Source organism: Heterodontus francisci, chromosome 11, assembly GCF_036365525.1.
Source record: "Heterodontus francisci isolate sHetFra1 chromosome 11, sHetFra1.hap1, whole genome shotgun sequence".
NCBI lineage: Eukaryota > Metazoa > Chordata > Chondrichthyes > Heterodontiformes > Heterodontidae > Heterodontus > Heterodontus francisci.
Window position 1 is genome coordinate 47,985,773 of NC_090381.1, and position 20,316 is coordinate 48,006,088.

At 39.0% G+C, this 20,316-nt stretch overlaps 1 protein-coding gene across 3 annotated transcripts in view; it reads right to left on the minus strand.

The window, feature by feature from the left end:
• slc25a36a (solute carrier family 25 member 36a) overlaps window positions 1-20,316 on the minus strand; it is a 65,021-nt gene that overhangs the window by 12,825 nt on the left and 31,880 nt on the right. For all 3 annotated transcript variants that reach the window (XM_068042115.1, XM_068042114.1, XM_068042113.1), the window contains exons 4-5: window positions 14,006-14,106; window positions 3,573-3,639 (exon numbers count right to left, since the gene is read on the minus strand). In XM_068042115.1, the coding sequence (XP_067898216.1) occupies window positions 3,573-3,639; window positions 14,006-14,106 (168 nt within the window). The remainder of the gene's footprint in view (window positions 1-3,572; window positions 3,640-14,005; window positions 14,107-20,316) is intronic.

Below are 20,316 nucleotides of genomic sequence, written 5' to 3' on the forward strand. Positions count from 1 at the left end.
CATTCCCCTGTCCACCAGTTTAGTTACCACTTCAAAACATTCAATCAGATTTGTCAGGCATGACCTACCCTTTAAAAATCCATGCTGGCTCTCTCTGATCTGCTAAAAATTTACCAAGATTTTCAGTCACCCTATCCTTAACTACAGACTCTAGCAATTTCCCAACAAATGTTAGGCTAACTAGTATACAATTCCCTGTTTTCCCTCTCACCTTTCTTAAACAGCAGAGTGAGATGTGCAATTTTCCAATCTAAAGGAACAGATTAGGAGTCACGAGAACTCGGGAAGATTATAGTTAGGACATCTCCACTGTGCTCACTACTTTCTTTAAAACCCAGAGATGCAAACCATCTGGTTCTGTGGATTGGTCACCCTTTTGTGCCATTATTTTCTTCATTACTGTTATTTTGCTTACGTTAATTTGGGCAAGCCCTTGACCCTGACTCAATATTAAATCAGTTTCCCACACTTTTACCCTCACCCCTTCCCCTCCCAGAATCGTAACAGGGTTCCCCTTGTCCTCACTTTCCACTGAAACAGCCTCCACATCCAAATGGATCATCCTCTGCCATTTCTGCCACCTCCAGCATGATGTCACCACCAAACACATCTTCCCCTCCCCATCCTGTCAACATTCCGAAGGGATCGTTCCTTCCGTGACACCCTGGTCCACCTCTCCATTAGCCCCGGCACCTCGTCCCCTTCCCATGCAATCACAAGAGATGTAATGCCTGCCCTCTTACCTCCTCTCTCCTCACCATCCAAGGTCCCAAACACTCCTTCCAGGTGAAGCAGCGATTTACTTGTTGTTCTTTCAATTTGGTATACTGCATTTGCTGCTCACAATACGGTCTCCTCTACATTGGGAAGGCCAAACGCAGATTTGGTGACCGCTTTGCGGAACACCTCCGCTCAGTCCGCAAGCATGACCCCGAGCTTCCAGTCGGTTGCCATTTCAATTCACCACCCTGCTCTCATGCCCACATTTCTGTCCTTGGACTGCTGCAATGTTCCCGTGAATATCAATGCAAGCTCGAGGAACAGCACCTCATCTTCCGATTAGGCACTCTATAACCTTCCGGACTCTACATTGAGTTTAACAATTTCAGGAGCATGAATAGCCTTTTTTAATTTATTTTATTTTTTAACCATGTGCCTGCCCTAAACTTGGTTTTCCATGTTTGTGCTTTTGGATACAGCTGTTTATTATTCTGCCATTAACACTCTCTCTGGACTAATGCTTTGTCTTTCACTACAACCATTAGCACGTCCTTTGTCTTTGTTCCATGACATCTTTGTCATTTAATCTCTCCTGCCTTCTGACCTTTCCTTTTGTCTTCCTCCTCCACCCCTTTTCACTTGCTTAAAACCTTTTACATTTCTAACTTTTGCCAGTTCTGATGAAAGGTCACAGAGCTAAAATGTTAACTCTGCTTCTCTCTCCATAGATGCTGCCAGACCTTATTTATTTATTTAGAGATACAGCACTGAAACAGGCCCTTCGGCCCACCGAGTCTGTGCCGACCAACAACCACCCATTTATACTAATCCTACATTAATCCCATATTCCCTACCATTTTCCTAACTACACTATGGGCAATTTACAATGGCCTGTTTACCCATCAACCTGCAAGTCTTTGGTTGTGGGAGGAAACCGGAGCACCCTGCAGAAACCCACGCGGTCACAGGGAGAACTTGCAAACTCCACACAGGCAGGACCTAGAACTGAACCCGGGTTGCTGGAGCTGTGAGGCTGCGGCGCTAACCACTGCGCCGCCTGCTGAGTATTTCCAGCACTTTGTTTTTATTTTAAATTTGTTTGGGGCGCCTGACATGCTGACCTCTTCTGTTGCAAGTACTGATGCAAAGTAATTATTCAGCATGTCTGCAATTTCCTTTCCATTCACAATATCACCCATGCCAGTTAACAAGGGGCCCGCGTTGTTTTGATACCCCTTTACAAATTTCTTTTCATTCTTCCTTTTTGTAGCTCTTACTGTCTGTTTTGACACCCTTTGCAGTTATTTGCATCTTTCCCAGTTGCCAGGGTCTATGTTTTTTTTCCTCTTTAGTTGTCCATGACTGTCTTTTCCCGATATCAGAGCTCTTTTCCCTTAGGGGTATAAACAGGTTCTATTATCACACCAAAATTCTTTTTTGAGCACCTCCCACTTATCCTGACTGTTAACCATGAACAAATTTTCCCATTTTCCTGTGGTCAGTCTCTCTCTCTTCCCATTGAAGTCAGCCTCACCTTAGTACCTTTCAAACACTCTGTTGAACTCGACCATATCACAAAATCACTATTAGATAAATATTCAAGTACCAGTAGGCCGCTAAATTAAATATGGGTCATTAAATCATTAGCAAATGTAATATTGCAAGCCGCCTTGTTGGCTCTAGGGCATAATGTTGCAGAAAACGATCCCAGACACAAGGATTTATGGCTTTGGTAGGTGTTGTGTATAGGCCCCATGGCAGCAGCTGTGATGTGGTACATTTCATAAATGCAAAGATTAGGCAAACATGTAGCAAAGGCAGAGTTGTTTTAATGGGGGGTTGTAACTTTTACATATGGATTGGGGTAAGCAGATGAGCACATGTCAGAAGGTAGTAAATGTCTTTTCTATTTCTTAATTCTACCCTTAAAGTCTCCACTGCCTGCTTACCTCTCAATATACCCACTCTTATCATTGAAGTGATTTAATCAGTAAGGCTATTCCTTCCTGTCAACCATTTTCCCCATCTTTCCCATAGACCTTATAAACTGATATATTTAGTTCCCAGTCCCAATTCAGGAATGGCAACCATGTCATAACCTCAAAGTTGAATTTGTAGCAACTCATTCAATTTGTTCCTTTTACTTTGTTTGTATAAAGAATGCTTATTTGGGGCACATACCCTAACCTATGCTTTTGCTATAATGGTTTGCTCTCTCCTGGTTTAATCACATTACATCTGAAACAATAGGGTATTTTAATAAAAATATATTTGAGCGAACACATTCCACTGGAAATTGGACGTAAATACTGGGCTACTATGATGCCCAAAAAGATTGCATCTAGGTCATAGGAATTTCGGAGGAGTAGGCCATTCGGCCCCTCGAACCTGCTCCGCTATTCAACTAGATCATGGATGATCTTCTACCTCAACGCCATTTTCCTGCACTATCCCCATATCCCTTGATATCTTTAATATCTAGATCCAGTCCTGCAGTAGCATTAATTTCAATCCTGGTATAAAGGACTTTCATATTAATGCTAATCATGTCATACAGGATAGCGAGGCATTGCTGGAATGCACTGTAATTAAAACAAAAACACCAAGTACAAAGGCTTAGGTAATTTACCAAGTTGCATATTGAATATGGCAAATCAAAACACAGGATGAAGGGACCCATTAAAAAATCTTGTCCATGGAAGTTATTTCCAGCACTTGTGTTCCTTTTTCAAAGAGTTGAACATTAGCTTGCATGAAAATATATGTAGTTTGATAAGTTTGATTTTTTTCCTTCCCCATAAATATTAAAAAGTACTATATTATATAAGAAAGAAAAACAAGGACTTATTTACCGTGCTTCCAGTTGCAAGCGTGTCTTTATTAGCCAGATGGGATTGGTGGCCGTAATAGCAGTAAAGCCTGGGAAGAAATAACAGATACTCAAAACCAGGACTATGAACATTGAACTCAAGAGCTGCTTTTAATGATCTGCTCAAGTAAATCCACAGTTTAATATCTGCTACATATAAACTAAACAGTGGCAAAAATATCAGCAAATTCAAACTTGCAAATTCCCTCAGTTTATTTTAACAAATCAGGTGTGATTGACATTGTGAAATGGAAATGTGTCTGCTCTTTAAGTAAATTTGACTCTTCTTCCAGAATAGAAATACTAGTCATGTATGAGGGGTTGGAAGAAAAAAAAAAGTGGGAGGAGGAATTTTTTTGGCCATAGCAAGATTGAAAAGTAAATTCTTTCTGAATGTATTTATGATATCACTGCAAATGGTGATCAGAACAAATTTCCCCAGAGATGGGAAAAAAAATTGTAATAACTAATATTTTTCTTAAATTAACAAATGCCGATCCCAGAGACTTCCATCATTCACTTTATACATTAAATGAGAAAAAAATGCTCTCTGAACATAGCTAGAGGTAACAAGTATTAAGCTGGCAACTTTGAGAACTTGCATTGATTTTTGATTTTAAATTTTATTTTAAAAAGACGACTTTTGGTGAGCTCCTCTGATGGCTCAATAGATAAAGGCACCAACCTTTGTGGTACTGAACTATTGCGAACAAGGCAGCTCCCAGTTTGTGCCATGCTAGTTGATCTCTGCTAGAATGGCAATCAACTGAACTAAGTTTCCCCAGGTTAAAATAAGTTAATGTTCTTGCCACTAATCCTGATAGAAACTGAGCGCTGCATGTATGTTGGGTGAAGATAAAAACAGGTTCAACTCAGTGCCCACGCATGGTAAAATAACCTACTGACCCTCATTGCACATGCTCACACTGATGAACGCCTAATTGGGCAAGGTAGCATAGGACTGTTGACATCTGCGGAACCAGGATGAGTCAACATCCTCTGGAATGGAGGGAAAAAATAGGGAGTTAGGAGTTTTTGGGGGGTTGGGGGTGGGGTGGGAATATTTGCTCGTGCCTGACACATAGCACAGCTGTGCTAGTCACTCATGAAAATGAGTGAAAATTAAAAAGCACCTCAAGTGAGGATGAGGTAGACATATTCTGCTATAATTATTAGCAATAGCTACGCCTATACAATCCACAAACTATGCTCAACTTCAAAAGAAAATATTGACCTATAAAACAGCCTTCAAAACAACAAACCTACAAGGTACTCTACAATGCTTTTGAGAAATTAACTTAAAATCTTGATTTTAAAAATTTACTAAATTTTACTAATTTACTAAAAAAACACTGCAAAGTGTTACTTTACATAAATACATAAACTCCAATTATAAACAAATATCCAAGAAGTCTTCATTTTAAACTGTACAAGACAAGGCAGCCCAACTGCCTCCTGAATTTACTGTAGAGCAGCTCGGCATAGATGCCAGTCAGTTCTGTGACTTGAACTCCCAACTTCATTTGAGTATAAGTAGCGTTAGTTTTAATTCTACACCTTACCGCACCCCCATACTGATTTGGCTACGGCTAACATTTTTCAGCTGGGAAGCGTTACACTACTGTTACGAATTTTAGTGCTTGGTAAATGTGCTCAGAGATATGCTCATGATGGTGGGGGTGTGGAACAAACTGGAGATAGTAGCTTAGGGTTTTTACAAGAATTACATGCACCTCAAGACATTCCACCTGGTAGTTAGGCCACGTGGATCCACCTTTTGTTCTTTGTGATTGGTACAAGAAAGAATGTCTGGCACAAAGGGTTGCAAGGAAGGGTGTTGCACTACATTATTAACATGCTTCACATGTTCCATCTAAATGTTCACAAGAGACTCATCAATAAGAGCAGGTCTGGCATCTGTGCAGAGAAACAGAATGGTTTCAGGTCTGCAACCTTGCATCAGAATGAGTTCTGATGAAAAGATGCAGGCCTGAAATGCTCTGCTTCTCCCTCCACAGATGCTGCCAGACCTGCTGAGTATTTTCAGCTTTTATTCCAGATTTCCAGCATCTGCAGTGTTTTGATTTTGTCTCATCAATAAAAGGTAGTTTTATAACATGGACAATCATCCTTTTCTAAAACAGGCGTGACTGGCAAGGCCAAAATGCATTGCCCATCCCTAGCTGCCCTTGAGACCTTTTTGAACCGCTGCAGTCCGCGTGTTAAAGCTGATATCCTTTGTAGCTCACTGATTTAATGGAGTGGCTTGCTAGGCCACTTCAGAGGGCAATTAATGGAGTTAACCATGTTGGTGAGGGGCTGTGGTCACATGCAGGCCAGACCGAGTAAGGGTGGTGGGTTTCCTTCCCTAAAATGACATTAGCGATCAAGTGGGTTTATAATGAGACTGCTAGAACTGGTTTCAACTGAATTTCCCAAGACAATCAAGTAGCTAGTGAAAGATGACCTTCACCACCTATCTCTGATTTTGAAAACTCATGAATTGAATGTTGTAAACAGTGGCTAGGTGCAATGTAATTAACATATAGACAAGACATCAAAAAGGTATGTAGTGCATTTTTTTTTTATGACAAACAGTATTTGGAACCTAGAATAACATAACTTATACTATTAAATACTACAGACACACATTACACTATAGGCTGCAATCGGTGCTCAGTTCAGTACTCACAGGGTTAAAGCTAGTCGTTATGTCTGCTTACACTGACGAGAGGAAGTGACCTGATGTGTAGCATGGGATGACAGGATTTCACTCTTTTCTTGGGAGAAATGTACAGTATATGCCTAAAATAGACACAGGCTTTCTGTATCACAACAACAAGCAGTGACCTTATCAGATGAACTTGCAATACTGTACCTTTTGGTAGAACTCAAATAATTAATTGCAAGTCTCGTTCAAGTTGAGTTTTCCCCCCACTCTTGAACGACTGTGAATTAAAAACAGGGCCAAAAGATGATAATGAAAAAGCTTATACTTAAACATTGGAGTACTGAATTTTTGCTATTTGCAGCAGAGCAAGGTCATTAGAACCACAAAATACCATTAATGGAACACTTACAAAATCAGCACCATCAGTACTACACTATCAAAAAGAACAGAATGTCATTTGTTGATAATACTTTGAAACAGGTAAAAATGCTAACCTTGTCTTACAGTTAGAATGCAGCAAATATGCACAGTGAAATCAATAAAACAATGTTTACAACATCAGGGGCCTTAAGAGATTTCATTATTTCTAGAAGAGTATAACAAATAACCATTAAAGAAATCTAGGGGGATCGCCAAAGCTTTTATAATCTTGGGAGTATGTTCTTCCTCACCTGTGTTACATGTGTGAGTGGCACCACCGAGCAGTATAGGATGTATTAAACAGTAATGAGCAAAGGAACTACTTCAATGCATCTCTTCATGCAAGACAAACCTATTTCATTTCAACTTTACAGTAAAGGTATTGGAATGAAAACAGAATCACTGATTTTACACAAACACATTTAAATAAAGATAAAAATACAACACAATAACTACTCTTCTACACCCTTGTATTTCTTGGTCAAAAAATACTTGGGGACTGAATTTTTGCAGAAGTTCTCCCAATTTCCTGCCATTATATTGGCAGATAATCAGAACCGTGAAGGTAATGCAGAGATGTCAGTTTTAGGCATTTTTCTGGGGAGTCTATCCTTTTCCTACCAAGAACCCAACGCAAGTTCCACGGGTTAGCAGTTACCCTCCTAAAACAAAGAAAGGCACATGACAAACAAAACAACTACTACAATAATGCTCACATTAAAAGCCACAATAATTTTTATTCAAGGGAATAATCTATTATACAAGATACATATAATGGCCATGTTGTTTTTCATCAGTATGCTTTATGCTAATATGAGTATAATAAATATGGTCTTGTTTTAGGTGCCAAAGGGACAAATTGCATGAATTTTAAGACAGGAATTGTAAATAAATGACGAAATCGGTTTTGTATTTGAACCAACTAGTTCACTAAAATTGGCAATGATAGAGTGTTCAATTCAAGAGTTTTCAACGATCATAAGATGCAGACTGTCCACTGCAACTCCTCTTAATCCCCGAGCTTTCATGTAGTCAGGGAGAAAACGACGAGCAACTGGTCTACTCTGGGCTGCTCAATCACATCTAATAGTGGCTATTCAAGCAGCATAGATATATAATTGTAGAAGGATAAAGAATAATCAAAATGCATTTGTTAGCACTTAAAATATGTCCTTTTGAATTTTCTCCTCCTTTGACTCTTGTTGAGCTATAATTCTACGAGCATCAGTGGCAAAGTGACTATTTATGTTTGAGCCTCAGTATGCTGTTCAATCAGGGAATGCACTGACAGAAATATCAGTTTATTCTGTGATTTCCAAGAGGAATAAACACATTTATGAAAAAAAGCTTCAGTTTCTACTGCTCTGAAGCAAAGTTGCTATGTGGTGACTAATGCATGCAATTAGACCTCATCACCATATCCAATTGAAAAGATCTATCCTAAATGCTCTTTTCTTGTCATTTTAGGACAAAGTTACGCAAAATATTGAGCCAATTAGTGGAATCTATTAAGAGTCCAAAATTCAGTCTGGAGAAAATGTAAAAGAAGAAAACAGACCAAATTTTGAGCCCACACACAAGCCCTTTGTATGTATGTCCTAAGGCCATAAATTTGGTATGTATTCACTTACTTCTGAAGCAAAATTTGAACAATGGGATCATACTACATGTGTGGTGTCATTAAAATGTTTAAAAGCAATGTGAAATAGACTGCCTCCAAGGCCTGCATGTCTGTTTATTGTTTCTGCCAGCATTCGGTGCCAACCATGTCCTATATTTGTCTGGTCTCTTTTGCATTGCCCTCCTTCCCTATTCTAACTTCAGTGGCACAGTCTAGAGAGGTCTTTGTTATGCATTCTGGAAGTACCTCCCGAAATCCCTCAGATTCCTTCTCCTTTCAGACCTTCAAAACCTACTTCATTGACCATACCAGATATCACTTACCAAACTACCCAGCATCTACTTTGCGTCTCTGAAACGCTTTGGGACGTTTCACTATACTAACTATTTTACCGAGCACAGACTACTTTTAAACAAAAGTATTTGAAACAAAACATGAAAGATTTTTAAATATTTTTCCTTCTATTTATTCAGAGAATTCAGTATACTTGATCTTCTCTCCCCAGTAAAAGAATTGAATTCTGTTAAATATTTTCTTTAAAAGTTAATGTCACCATTACTTCATGCATCCTCCATAATGAAAGCATGAAAACAAAACATGATAATAAGGGCACTGTTTGTGTGGCGGGCTCATGACAAAAAATCAACATGTCTGTCAGTTGTTGAGTCCAATGCACCATCATGAGGTGAGTTACTGCCCTTGACAACAAGGCAGCATTTAACAGAGTGTGGCATCAAGGAGTCCAAGTAAAATTACAGTCATTAGGGATCAGGGGAAAACTCTCCACTGGCTAGAGCCCTACCTATCACAAAAGAGTTGATTGTGGTTCTTGGAGGTCAATCATCTCAGTCCCACGAGCTTCTCAGGGTCATGTCTTAGGCCCACCATCTTCAGCTGCTTCATTATTGACTGTCCCTCCATCATAAGGTCAGAAGTGGGGATGTCTGCTGATGATTGCACACTGTTCAGTACCATTCACAACTCCTCATACAATGAAGCAGTCTGTGCTTACCTGACAACATTCAGGCTTTGGCTGATAAGTGGCATGTAACATTTGAGTTACAAAAGTGGTAGGCAATGACTATTGCCAACAAGAACTCTGACAACCACTCCTTGACAATCAACATCATTAACCATGTCATTAACATCCTGGGTTCAGCATTGGCCAGAAACTTAACTGGACTAACCATATAAATACTGTGGCTGGAAGAGCAGGTCAGAGGCTGGGTAGTCTACAGTGAGCGACTTACCTTCCGACTCCCCAAAGCCTTTCCACCATCAACAAGGCACAAGTCAGGAGTGTGATGGAATACTCTCCACTCGCCCAGATGAATGCAGCTCCATCAACAAAATCAAGCAGCTTGACACCGTTCAGAGAAAAGCAACGCACCTGATCAGCACCCCATCCACTACCTTAAACATTCACTCCCTCCACCGTAGGTGCATTGTGGCTGCAGTATGTCTCATCTGCAAGATGCATGGCAGTAACTAGTCAAGACTTCAACAGCTCTTCCCAAACCCATGACCTCTACCATTTGACTAACAAGGGCACCAAACATATGGGACCACCACCACCTCCAGGTTCCCCAAGTTACACACCATCCTCACTTGGAAATACATCGCTGCTGGGCCAAAATTCTGGAACTTCCCATCCCTACATGGATTGTAGTGGTTTAAAGATAATTAGTGATGGGCAAGAAATACTGGCCTCGCCAGTGACACCCACATTTTAAAAAATGTGGTTGGTTTGATCCTTAATTTAGTGCGAGTTAGATGATCTAATCCAAGGCACAATATGTAATGTTACAATTTTCTCAGTGTCCCTAGACTGGGGGTGGGGGGGAGGGGAAAAAAGATCAGCCTAGGTTCTCACTTCAGTGCAGTCCAGTGGCCCCTGCTGTAAAGTGCTCAGACAGATGTTGACGATGACAGGCCTGCAGCATGATACCCCTGCAAATAAATAGTCTTCTGTTGCTCTCTGTTTATGCTCATACAAGACTAAGTGCTTGTGTAAGACACCAATGGTCTGGAACTATGCCTTAGCTCAAGTCAGCAACTGTGGTACAGAAAGTTAGAAAAGTGGACATGGGTGGGAGCTGAATCGCAAGAAGGTTAGTATACACGTTCAACAAGTAATTAAGAAAGCTAATAGAGTGTGACTATTTATTGTGAGGGGAATTGAATACAAAAGTAGGGAGGTTATGCTTCAGTTATACAGGACATTGGTGAGACCACATCTGGAGTACTGTGTACAGTACTGGTCTCCTTATTTAAGGATGTAAATGCTTTGGATGCAGTTCAGAGAAGATTTACTAGACAAATACCTGGAATGAGCAGGTTGTCTTATGAGGAAAGGTTGGACAGGTGAAGCTTGTATCTGCTGGAATTTAGAAGAGTAAGAGGCAACTTGATTGAAACACAAGATCCAGAGGGGTCTTGACAGGGTGGATGTGGAAAGGATGTTTCTCCTTGTGGAAGAATCTAGAACCACGTCACTGTTTAACAATAAGGGGTCGCCCATTTAAGACAGCGAGGAGGAGAAATTTTTTTTCTCTGAGGGTCGTGAGTCTTTGGAATTCTCTTCCTCAAAAGGCGGCGGAAGCAGAGTCTTTGAACATTTTTAAGGCAGAGGTAGATAGATTCTTGATAAGCGGGGGGGGTGTGGAAATGTGGAGTAATCAGTTCAGCCATGAACTTATTGAATGGCAGAGCAGGCTCGAAGGGCCTAGTCCTGCTCCTAGTTCGTATGTTGATATCAAGAATAGTTAGCTCCTCTTATTCACCACATCAGACCCAATTATGTGTACTTGATAAGAATAAAAGGTGCTTCCTTGCATTGCAGTAATCAGTTGACATCCGGAACCAAATCATGTTCTTGAACCATGTTTTATACTTCTAATTTTAGATTTATTTTCCCCAGGAAAAAACCTTCAAGTTTAATTCTTTACTTTTAATTGCTAACTTCCTGGAATGTATGAATCAAAATGCTGTTGCATTGAAAGATCAGTTAGTTAATTCCGTAACTTTTTTTATTCAAGTGGAAGTTGAATTGCTACAATCTCAAACATGCACACTAGTCGCATACTGGTTAGGCAGACATACTGCTGATAACGAAGGTACTTCATTTTAAGCTATAATCAAAAAATTACAGTAACCTGTGCACAAATATAGAAAAAAAATGTCATTTATAAGATCTCAAATTCCCAACAAATGACAAGGTTAGCATTTTCTATCTGAAAATTTTATTGCAAAAACATCTCATTACCTTTCTTTTTCAGCAACTTTTCTAAACCACCCACAAATTATGAAACAAACCTTCTCTAGCAACTTTCATACTTGGTCACTTGGACTTCTGGGCTACTACCCCAGATAACAATTGAGAATGCTAAAAAAAAAAATCTAATTTTTTTTCATTTACATTATTTTTAGCTGTCCCTCACAATTTCTTCAAAATAAAAATAATTGTGTTGCAATGCAAGTTATGTGTGAAAATATCAACTAACCAGTGAGATTAAAGGGAACACTGGCCATCCAACCTGAAGGCAGATCCTCATACCTCAAGGAATCCACTGAGACTGATCTCCACCATGAAAGTTTGAGCACAATTTTTGGTTTCAAGATATTTCTCTGATGTGGTTAACAAACAATTTTAGGCCGACAAAACAAACAGAAAATGACACCATATCCATGCATTACTAGTTTATTTCACACGAGAAAGTTTTGTATTTCTTCTTTGAATTATGAATCTACCATTAATCCTGCTAAAACAACATTTTCTGTATAGTATCTTGTATTTTTCTAAAAGCTTTGCAATACTGTTGATCATTTTATTCAACAGCTTATACCATCATGCTATTAAAGAAATATACATCAACTTTTTTTGAGAGGTGAAAGGGTCAAAATGTATTAACTGGATACCAAATGGAAGGCCATGACTGATTCTGCAGTTTCTTTTTCCCCTTATGCCCCAATTCCTCCTATACTGAAGTACTGATGCATGCTGGGGTATAGTTGCAGGGATGCCAAGCATCACCTGGTACTTTGCCCAAGTCGGCATTCTTTTGGGAGAAGACTAGACAGCGCGTTATGATGAAATTTTACAATGGGAGAGTTGGGGCAGCACAACAGGTGAGAATTATTCTGCCCGAATATATGCATACGTCTATCAAAAGGATTCACTGTTTGGGAATTAAGAGTGGGAACCCTAGCTGAATTTTTCACCCTTTCACCCTAACCCAGGCACACCAAAGCCAACTGTAGCAGCACAGTTTCCCTGATTGAGTGTGATTAATTAAGCACAGGCCAGGGATCAAATCTGGAAACTTCTTGGTCTATTTGACTCAGTGCTTCATAAAATGTATCCATTAAGCAAGTTGGGAAAATCTCAATGCTTAATTTTCACCATGCATTTTTGGAGAATGTGGGGAAAAGCTATTAAACTAGAGATTGCGTTGGGTACAGTTTGTGAACCACAGCACCTATGGAAAGATGGTTTCAAGTCATGAGTAGGGTACGCAACTTTGACATTTGGCCACCTTAAATCAATCAGCAAGTGTTTAGCGTTAGTTTGTCACACATGCTAAATTTTTTGGTTAAATCATTTTTAAAATTGCTTCTATACTTTTGTTGAATAGTCAGTTAAAATGTAGTCTTGCCTACCATGATCACAACAGTAATATGTCATACAGGCATTTCAAGTTCATCCAGTGCAGCAGCAGTTATCCCTTTTCTTAGGGTTAGTTTTAACTTGATATGATGTAATCATACTAAAGCTTAGAATTACACAGGGAAAATAAATTTATGAAAAAAATCTTCTCTTATGAAGCAGGGCGTTTTTGTCTAAAAATGTCATTCCATACCGGTTTTCTCTAAAAGCCCTTAATGGTAATTTTGAACTTAAAATGTAATAATCATGGGGCTCTGGTTCTAATACTATGCCTCTTTTTAAACATTATTACAGCTAGCTCTCTTGGGTGACTTAAATGTTAAATAGATGATCATACACTTTGGAAAAAAAAGGTTAAATTATTGAAAACTGCAGAGAAGTAGCAAGGGAGATTGTCTAAGATTATATGTAACAGTGGCTATTAATCTAAACAGATAAAGGGTGTATAAAAACCTTGTCTACTGAAGTAGCCAATTTCTCACCTCGCAATCTTGCTAAAATTCAGCCGACATTAGATATGTAGTTTGAAAAATCTATTAAATCACTTCTAAAAGGTTTCACTGTACCCAAAGCCAAGTTAGAAGTCGTGTTTTAATCAGCTCGTCTTTCATTCTCAAGTAGTAGATAATCAATATACTTTAGACAATACATTTTCTTAGATTTTTCTAATTATGTTCAACCACAAAATGATCTCTATACAAGAAAGCATTTATATGAAGTGGATTTTAAAAATAAAATACTAAGCATTGGCTATAATCTTTTTTTATGTAAATCCAGGTCGACTTCAGTCTCCAATTTCATAAAAGATTCCGAAATGAGCAGAACAGCGGACGACAATACATTTATAACTGCCGCAAGACAATTTATATACATATAAAAGCTGTGTAAAACATCTGACTCATGAAGTTTTAAAATTCACCTAATATTACAATTTTAGAAATTTACAAATTGACTTCTAAGTAATTCAAGACTATTCCCTGAAAATACTGTTAAGTATATTCCTAAAAATATTAGGAAAGCAGCACTCTTTATTCTTACCTGCCACTCCAGCCGAAACCATATGCACCTGGCTAGAATCTGGTTCCAGGACAGCATTCAATTTTTCCTTAGAACTGGAGTAAGCAGCAAAGTAAATTGCTCTACAAGAGGGAGTAAGATCACACCAGTGAAACGTTAGTTTAAACTGATATCTAGTAACTTACGAATGATTTAAATATAACTATAGTAAAAATTTCTGCCCTTTTACTACATGGCATTATCTTTTTGTGAAAGATGTGCGCACCCAAATTTAATTTTTGAAACAGCGTTTCGTTTTTCAGAATTTTTATTTTCCATAAACAAAAACTAGCGAAACAGCTACATAAAAGTGAATATATGGGAGAAATAGCTTATATGATCTGATGTTGCATCCAACCTTTTTTCTAAAAAAAAAGGTTGCGTGTGCAAGCAATTTAAGGACATGCCTCGTTTAAAATTTATTTGCCAGCCACACAGTAATTTACTGGAGCCAACTTGCAAGCTGTCTGCGCAAGAACTTTCGGGTTTCTGCACAGCTTAGAAGGAACATAGATGCTGTGTGGTCAGAGGCAACCAATCAAGATACGCATGCAGACAATAGCATCTTTTGTCATCCCTACAGAATGGGCCACCATAAAGATCCTGTGCCAGAAGTCCAGTCAAGGAAAACAATTGATTTGCCTTCCCTCAACTTTTTTTTTTCCCTCCACAGCTTTCGCAGCTTTCCAGTATCTCATCCAAATAGTCATGATTTATTAATGCCACTAAGCTCAATCCTGTTTTCATCTGATGTGCACACACTTTAGAGGATCATTGTATAGGATAAATGGCAGAAAGCCTAGCTATATTTTTCTTCCCTAGCCTAGGGAATGTTACGGCCACATTTGTTGTCACCAGCACCATCCTAGTGGAGATTAAAAAATTCTACAAAAATCAGGAATCAATTTACAAAACCAAAATAATTAATCTGACTGTTTATAAAAACCCTGCCATAATATCAACAGTGATAACTTGCAATTTTCTCTCTCCAAAAAGAGATTAAGCTCCATTAACAGCTGATGAATTTTTAGCCTTCTAATTTTCTAAGTCATTCTCCAGGCTGCCAGCCCTTAGACAGATGTGCTACTCTCTCAAGACTGGCCAGATTAAGGCTGCAGCTTTGGAAGACAGTCTTTCAATAATGGCTATGATAGTATCGGTATTAAAAACTGAAACTGCTGGAATCGCTGAGGTTAATCAGCACCTGTGGACAGAACAGATAAGTTAATATTTTGCATATAGCACCTTGCTGAATTTTGCATTTTACTTGAAATGACTAGTGTGATGGGTCCAAAGTGTGTGCAATTTGGGATACTTCCAGAGTTCTAAGGGCAAAACAACACCTGCCGATAATCTTCCTAACCTGGGTGGAGAGATCAAAATGTAGAGTTTGACCATCTGACCCGAGACCACCTGACTGGGTACAGATACCAAATGAAACCTACGGAGGACCTGGATGGTTCAGTGCAGCTCTGTAACATGCCACATGATACATTTACCCAGTGAGTTCTTGAGACAGAAAGGTGAGAATTGATGGATTTTGAAAGTCCAGCCAAGTTTCCTTTGAGCATACATTCCCAGATGGTGGCAAAATAAAACACATTGATCAAAAAAATCCTCCTGGTAACATGTTAAAGCTTTTGTTAAGTGGCCTTAAAACCATTCAGTTGTCTACTTTGAATAAATGGCTTCACGCTGCCTTTATTCTTAACCCCAATTTACCACAGAACACAAAAGGTCAAGGCAATTTTCCTTCTACAATCAACATTAGCAAAATGTATCACTGCACAAAAATTCCCATTCAAAGCAGAAAGTTTGAATACATACATTACACCGATCAAACTTTAGAAATGTGTACTTTGAATGCTGGCAGATGTTCCATATTCACATTTGCGTTAATGAATTACTATTGAAGTGAGTGATTTGCAACATTTCAATCCATATGAACTAATGTTCTGGTTCAACAGATAGGCCATACTCAAAGCAACTTAATTAGCCCTTTCAATATTGCTTTTAGTCACAAAAGCCATATGCTTACGATTACTATTGCTAAGTTTTATTAACATTTTGGAAAAAACACCATTAAGCACATTTGTATCAATTTTTCAACAGGTTTAAGTGCTCTATGTGACACTTTCGGTTGAATAGTGCCGGAATAAGACTAAGCAGCTATTTTTTGTGCCTATTAATGTCAAGTGGATATAAAGAAAATAGGTATCCCTTATTCTATTTAATAGATTAGCTTCCATTAATTTATTTCATAGATTACATCTTTCATTTACACTATGTCAAAAGGGACCAAAAATGTGTGTCAATCCTATTTTCATACACTCATTTATAAGACAGACAGGGGAAGAGCTCCTGATTTTTTTTTTTTTAAATCAGCACATGAAAATCAGCCAAACCAGCAAAACTACTCAAACTCAAGCTTTGAGTTACCGTGATGTTTAGTTTAGTTTAGAGATACAGCACTGAAACAGGCCCTTCGGCCCACCGAGTCTGTGCCGACCATCAACCACCCATTTATACTAATCCTATACTAATCCCATATTCCTACCACATCCCCACCTGTCCCCCCTATATTTCCTACCACCTACCTATACTAGGGGCAATTTATAATGGCCAATTAACCTATCAACTAGCAAGGCTTTGACATGTGGGAGGAAACCGGAGCACCCGGAGGAAACCCACGCAGACACAGGGAGAACTTGCAAACTCCACACAGGCAGTACCCAGAATTGAACCCGGGTCGCTGGAGCTGTGAGGCTGCGGTGCTAACCGGTGATCTTTAATGTTCTGTTACGACCAGGTGAGAAAAGGTGTCTAGGGGTCTTTTACTGTCTTCACCTGATCTTATTGTAACAGGGTTTAATTTTAAACAGTGTTTTGAGCTCCCCCTTTGGTGAATCCTTGTTCACCGCTTTCCAATTATAAGGCAAAGAAATAAGCACACCAGGTTTTCTTTAAGTTTAAAGAAGTGTATTTTTTAAAACTTAAACTAAAAACTATAATTCAGTTAACGCCTACAAATACACACCGTGCCCAACCTAGCATGCATATGTGATACGCACAAGCAAATAGAGATAGAAAAAGGAAAAAAAAATGGAGAGGTTTGAGGCAATCTCTGAAGAGGGTTTTCTTTTTAAAACTGTGCTTTGAGCTCACTGTAGGGTCCTTGATTGTAGGTAGTCTTGCTTTTTGTTGGGGCCCAGTATTCTTCTTAAACCTTGTTCACTGTAGGAGACTTTTCTCTCTTGCGGTTCATATGTCTTCAATGGTTTCTGAAGCTGGCGAGAGCGAGATGAGAGCAGACAGGAGAGAGGTGTTCTCACTCCAGCAGCTAATAGCCTTCTCAGTTCAAATTTCTTGTTGGAGCTCAAATTCAAAAACACTTCAGTCAGTCATGTGACCAAACTGGCCCGACCATATGTGTGTGTGTATTCGGCCATCTTAGTAGTTAACCTGGAATACTTCAACATCTGGTAATCAAAAGTCCATTTTGGATTCAATTGGAGCAGGGAATAGCTCCTTTGTCCTTTGAAGTACTTGTCTGTTGATATGCTAATGTCTCTCTCCAGCCGAAGTTTCCAGTTGATTTTTCAAGCAAGTTCTTTCTTCAACAGTTTAAAATCAATGTTCATGTGGTAAAATTAATTTTCCTCATGCTTGGCAGGTGGGGGACTTGCCTGACAGCTGCTTTAAAATATTTTTCTCCCCCAAATTCAGCCCTGCCTCCAAAACTGGCCATACCTATAGATGGGAATAAGTTTCCACCGATTGCACCTGTTCAATCAAGAACTTCAAGTTGTGCTCATTTTCTTGGCACACAGTAATGTTTTAAGAAGTTTTTAAAATATTAAAAACATTTAATTTAAGAAACTGATTAGTGTATACAAATGAAACTAGTAAATGGTTCAGTATAGTTTTTCTCAGTCACATTGTTATTTAAATTCAGATTACTCACAGGTGGAGGACTAGACACTTATTAAAATACTTCACCAGATTACCCACTGTTAAATACAATGAACATTATTTAATGCAAAGAATAAAGTAAACCATTACATTTTTACATTTGCAGCAGAGAAGGTACAAGTAATGGATAGGGTGAAAATTGATAAGGGTAGGATGTAGGAAAAGCTGGCAATGCTTAGACTGGATAAGTCACCTGGTCCAAATGGTTTGCATCCAAGGTTGCTAAAGCTAGTGGGAGTGGAGATAGCAGAATGGTTTGCCATCGTCTTCCAATCTTCCCTAGATATGGGAAAGATACCAGAGGATTGGAAAGTGGCAAATGTGACAAACTTGTTCAAGAAAGGGTGTATATTGCTAGTAACTACAGGCCGGTCAGTTGGTCATTGGTCGGTAAGGTTTTAGAAACAATAAATCAGGGAAAAAAGCAATAACAGGTGCTTGGAGAGGTTTGAGTTAATTAAGGTTAGCCAGCATGCATTTGTAAAAGGCAGATTGTGTTTGACTATTCAAACAGAATTGTTTGATGAATTAAAAGAAGCTGATGAAAGCAATGGATGTTGTCAATATGGATTTTATGAAGTACCACATAAAAGGCTGGTTAACAAAATTGAAATTCATAGACTAGGAGAGTCAGTGTCAACTGGGATAAAAAAAAATTGGCTAAAGTACAGAAAACAGCGAGTTGTGGGAAATGGTCCCAAGGGTCAGTGCTAGGATCACTGCTTTTTTGATATCTATAAATGACTTGGATATTGGAATACAGAGTAAAATTTCAACATTTGCTGATGATACCAAACTTGGAGGTGTGGCAGACAGCAAGGATGATACCAATCAAATCCGTCAGGCCATAGATAGGCTAGCACAACGGGCAGACAAGTGGCAGATGGAATTTAATGCAGAGAAATGTGAGGTGATGCATTTTGGCAGAAGGCATAGGGTGAGGCAATATATACTAAGTAGTACATTCCTAGAGTGTGCGGGAACAGAGGGACCTGGGAGTTCATGTGCATCGATCTTTGAAGGTGGCAGGACACATTGAGAGAGTGGTTAGCAAAAAAGCATATGGGATCCTGGATTTCCTAAAGGCACACATTTAGTACGAAAGCAGTGAAGTTAGGCTGAAGCTTGATAAAGATCTGGTTAGGCCACAACAAGAGTATTGCACCCAGTTCTGGTCACCACATTTTAGGAAGATGCGAGGGTCCTTGAGAGGGTGCAGAGCAGAATGGCTCCGGGGATGAGGGAATTTAGCAACAAGATTAGGCTGGAGAAGCTGGGATTGTTCTCCTTGGAGCAAAGGAAGTTGAGGAGAGATTTTGTTTGAGGTGTACAAGATTATGACAGGTTTAGATAAAGTAGAAAAGGAAAAACTATTCCCATCAGCTGATGGTACAAAGACGAGGGGACACAGATTTAAGTTCTTGGGCAAGCGATATGACGGAGCAGGGTGGGGTGGAGGAGGGAAGATGTGAGCTAGAACGTCTGTTACTCAATGAGTGGTAATGACCTGGAATGTGCTGCCAATGAGGGTGGTGGAAGTGGATGTGATCAATGATTTCAAAAGGAAATTGGACAGGCACTAGAGGGAAATAAACCTACAGGGCTACAGGGATAGAGAGTGGGTAAATGAGACTGAGAACCAGCAAGGACTTGATGGGGCAAATGTCCTCTTTGTGCCATAATGAGCATTTCTATGATATTTTATTATTTTGACCGATTGTACTGGTCCATGGAAAATTTTGCATTTGTAATTCTGCAAATACATTTTAGCGGAAAGTTTAACTGTGACCTAACCAGTGCCCAAAGCAGAAACTCTACCCCAATGTTTACTGGAAGGATAATTAACTTTAATAGGCATGCTAATATGTAAATAGTAAATGCACTGTCAAACAGCACAAAATAGCAGGAAAATCATGCATGTAAAATACTTATTTGTAGGTTGACGCCTTCATTGTTTCTTCTACTTGTTATCTTCTTTCTCCAAGAAGATTTTCCCATCGGGCTTAGTTTGTTTTTGCTTTTTTATTCTCCTCCTCCTGCCAACCTCAATTTTTGACCAGACTGACATACATAAAATGTTACCAGGAATGACACTCAAGTGAGATTCTTCCACAAACCCTCACAACAACAAAAATTGTGAAGGACAAAAATGAACTTGAATATGCGATTTACATATCATTTCATGAAAGAAATCTAGCTTCCAAGATTAGTTTGAACTACTTAGGTACCTGCTTTACATCTGTTATTGAACTTGCATTTTGTAGACATTCTCCATAAAATGCTAGCTACTCTAAATACAAAGCTTTTAAAAACAAATTTTA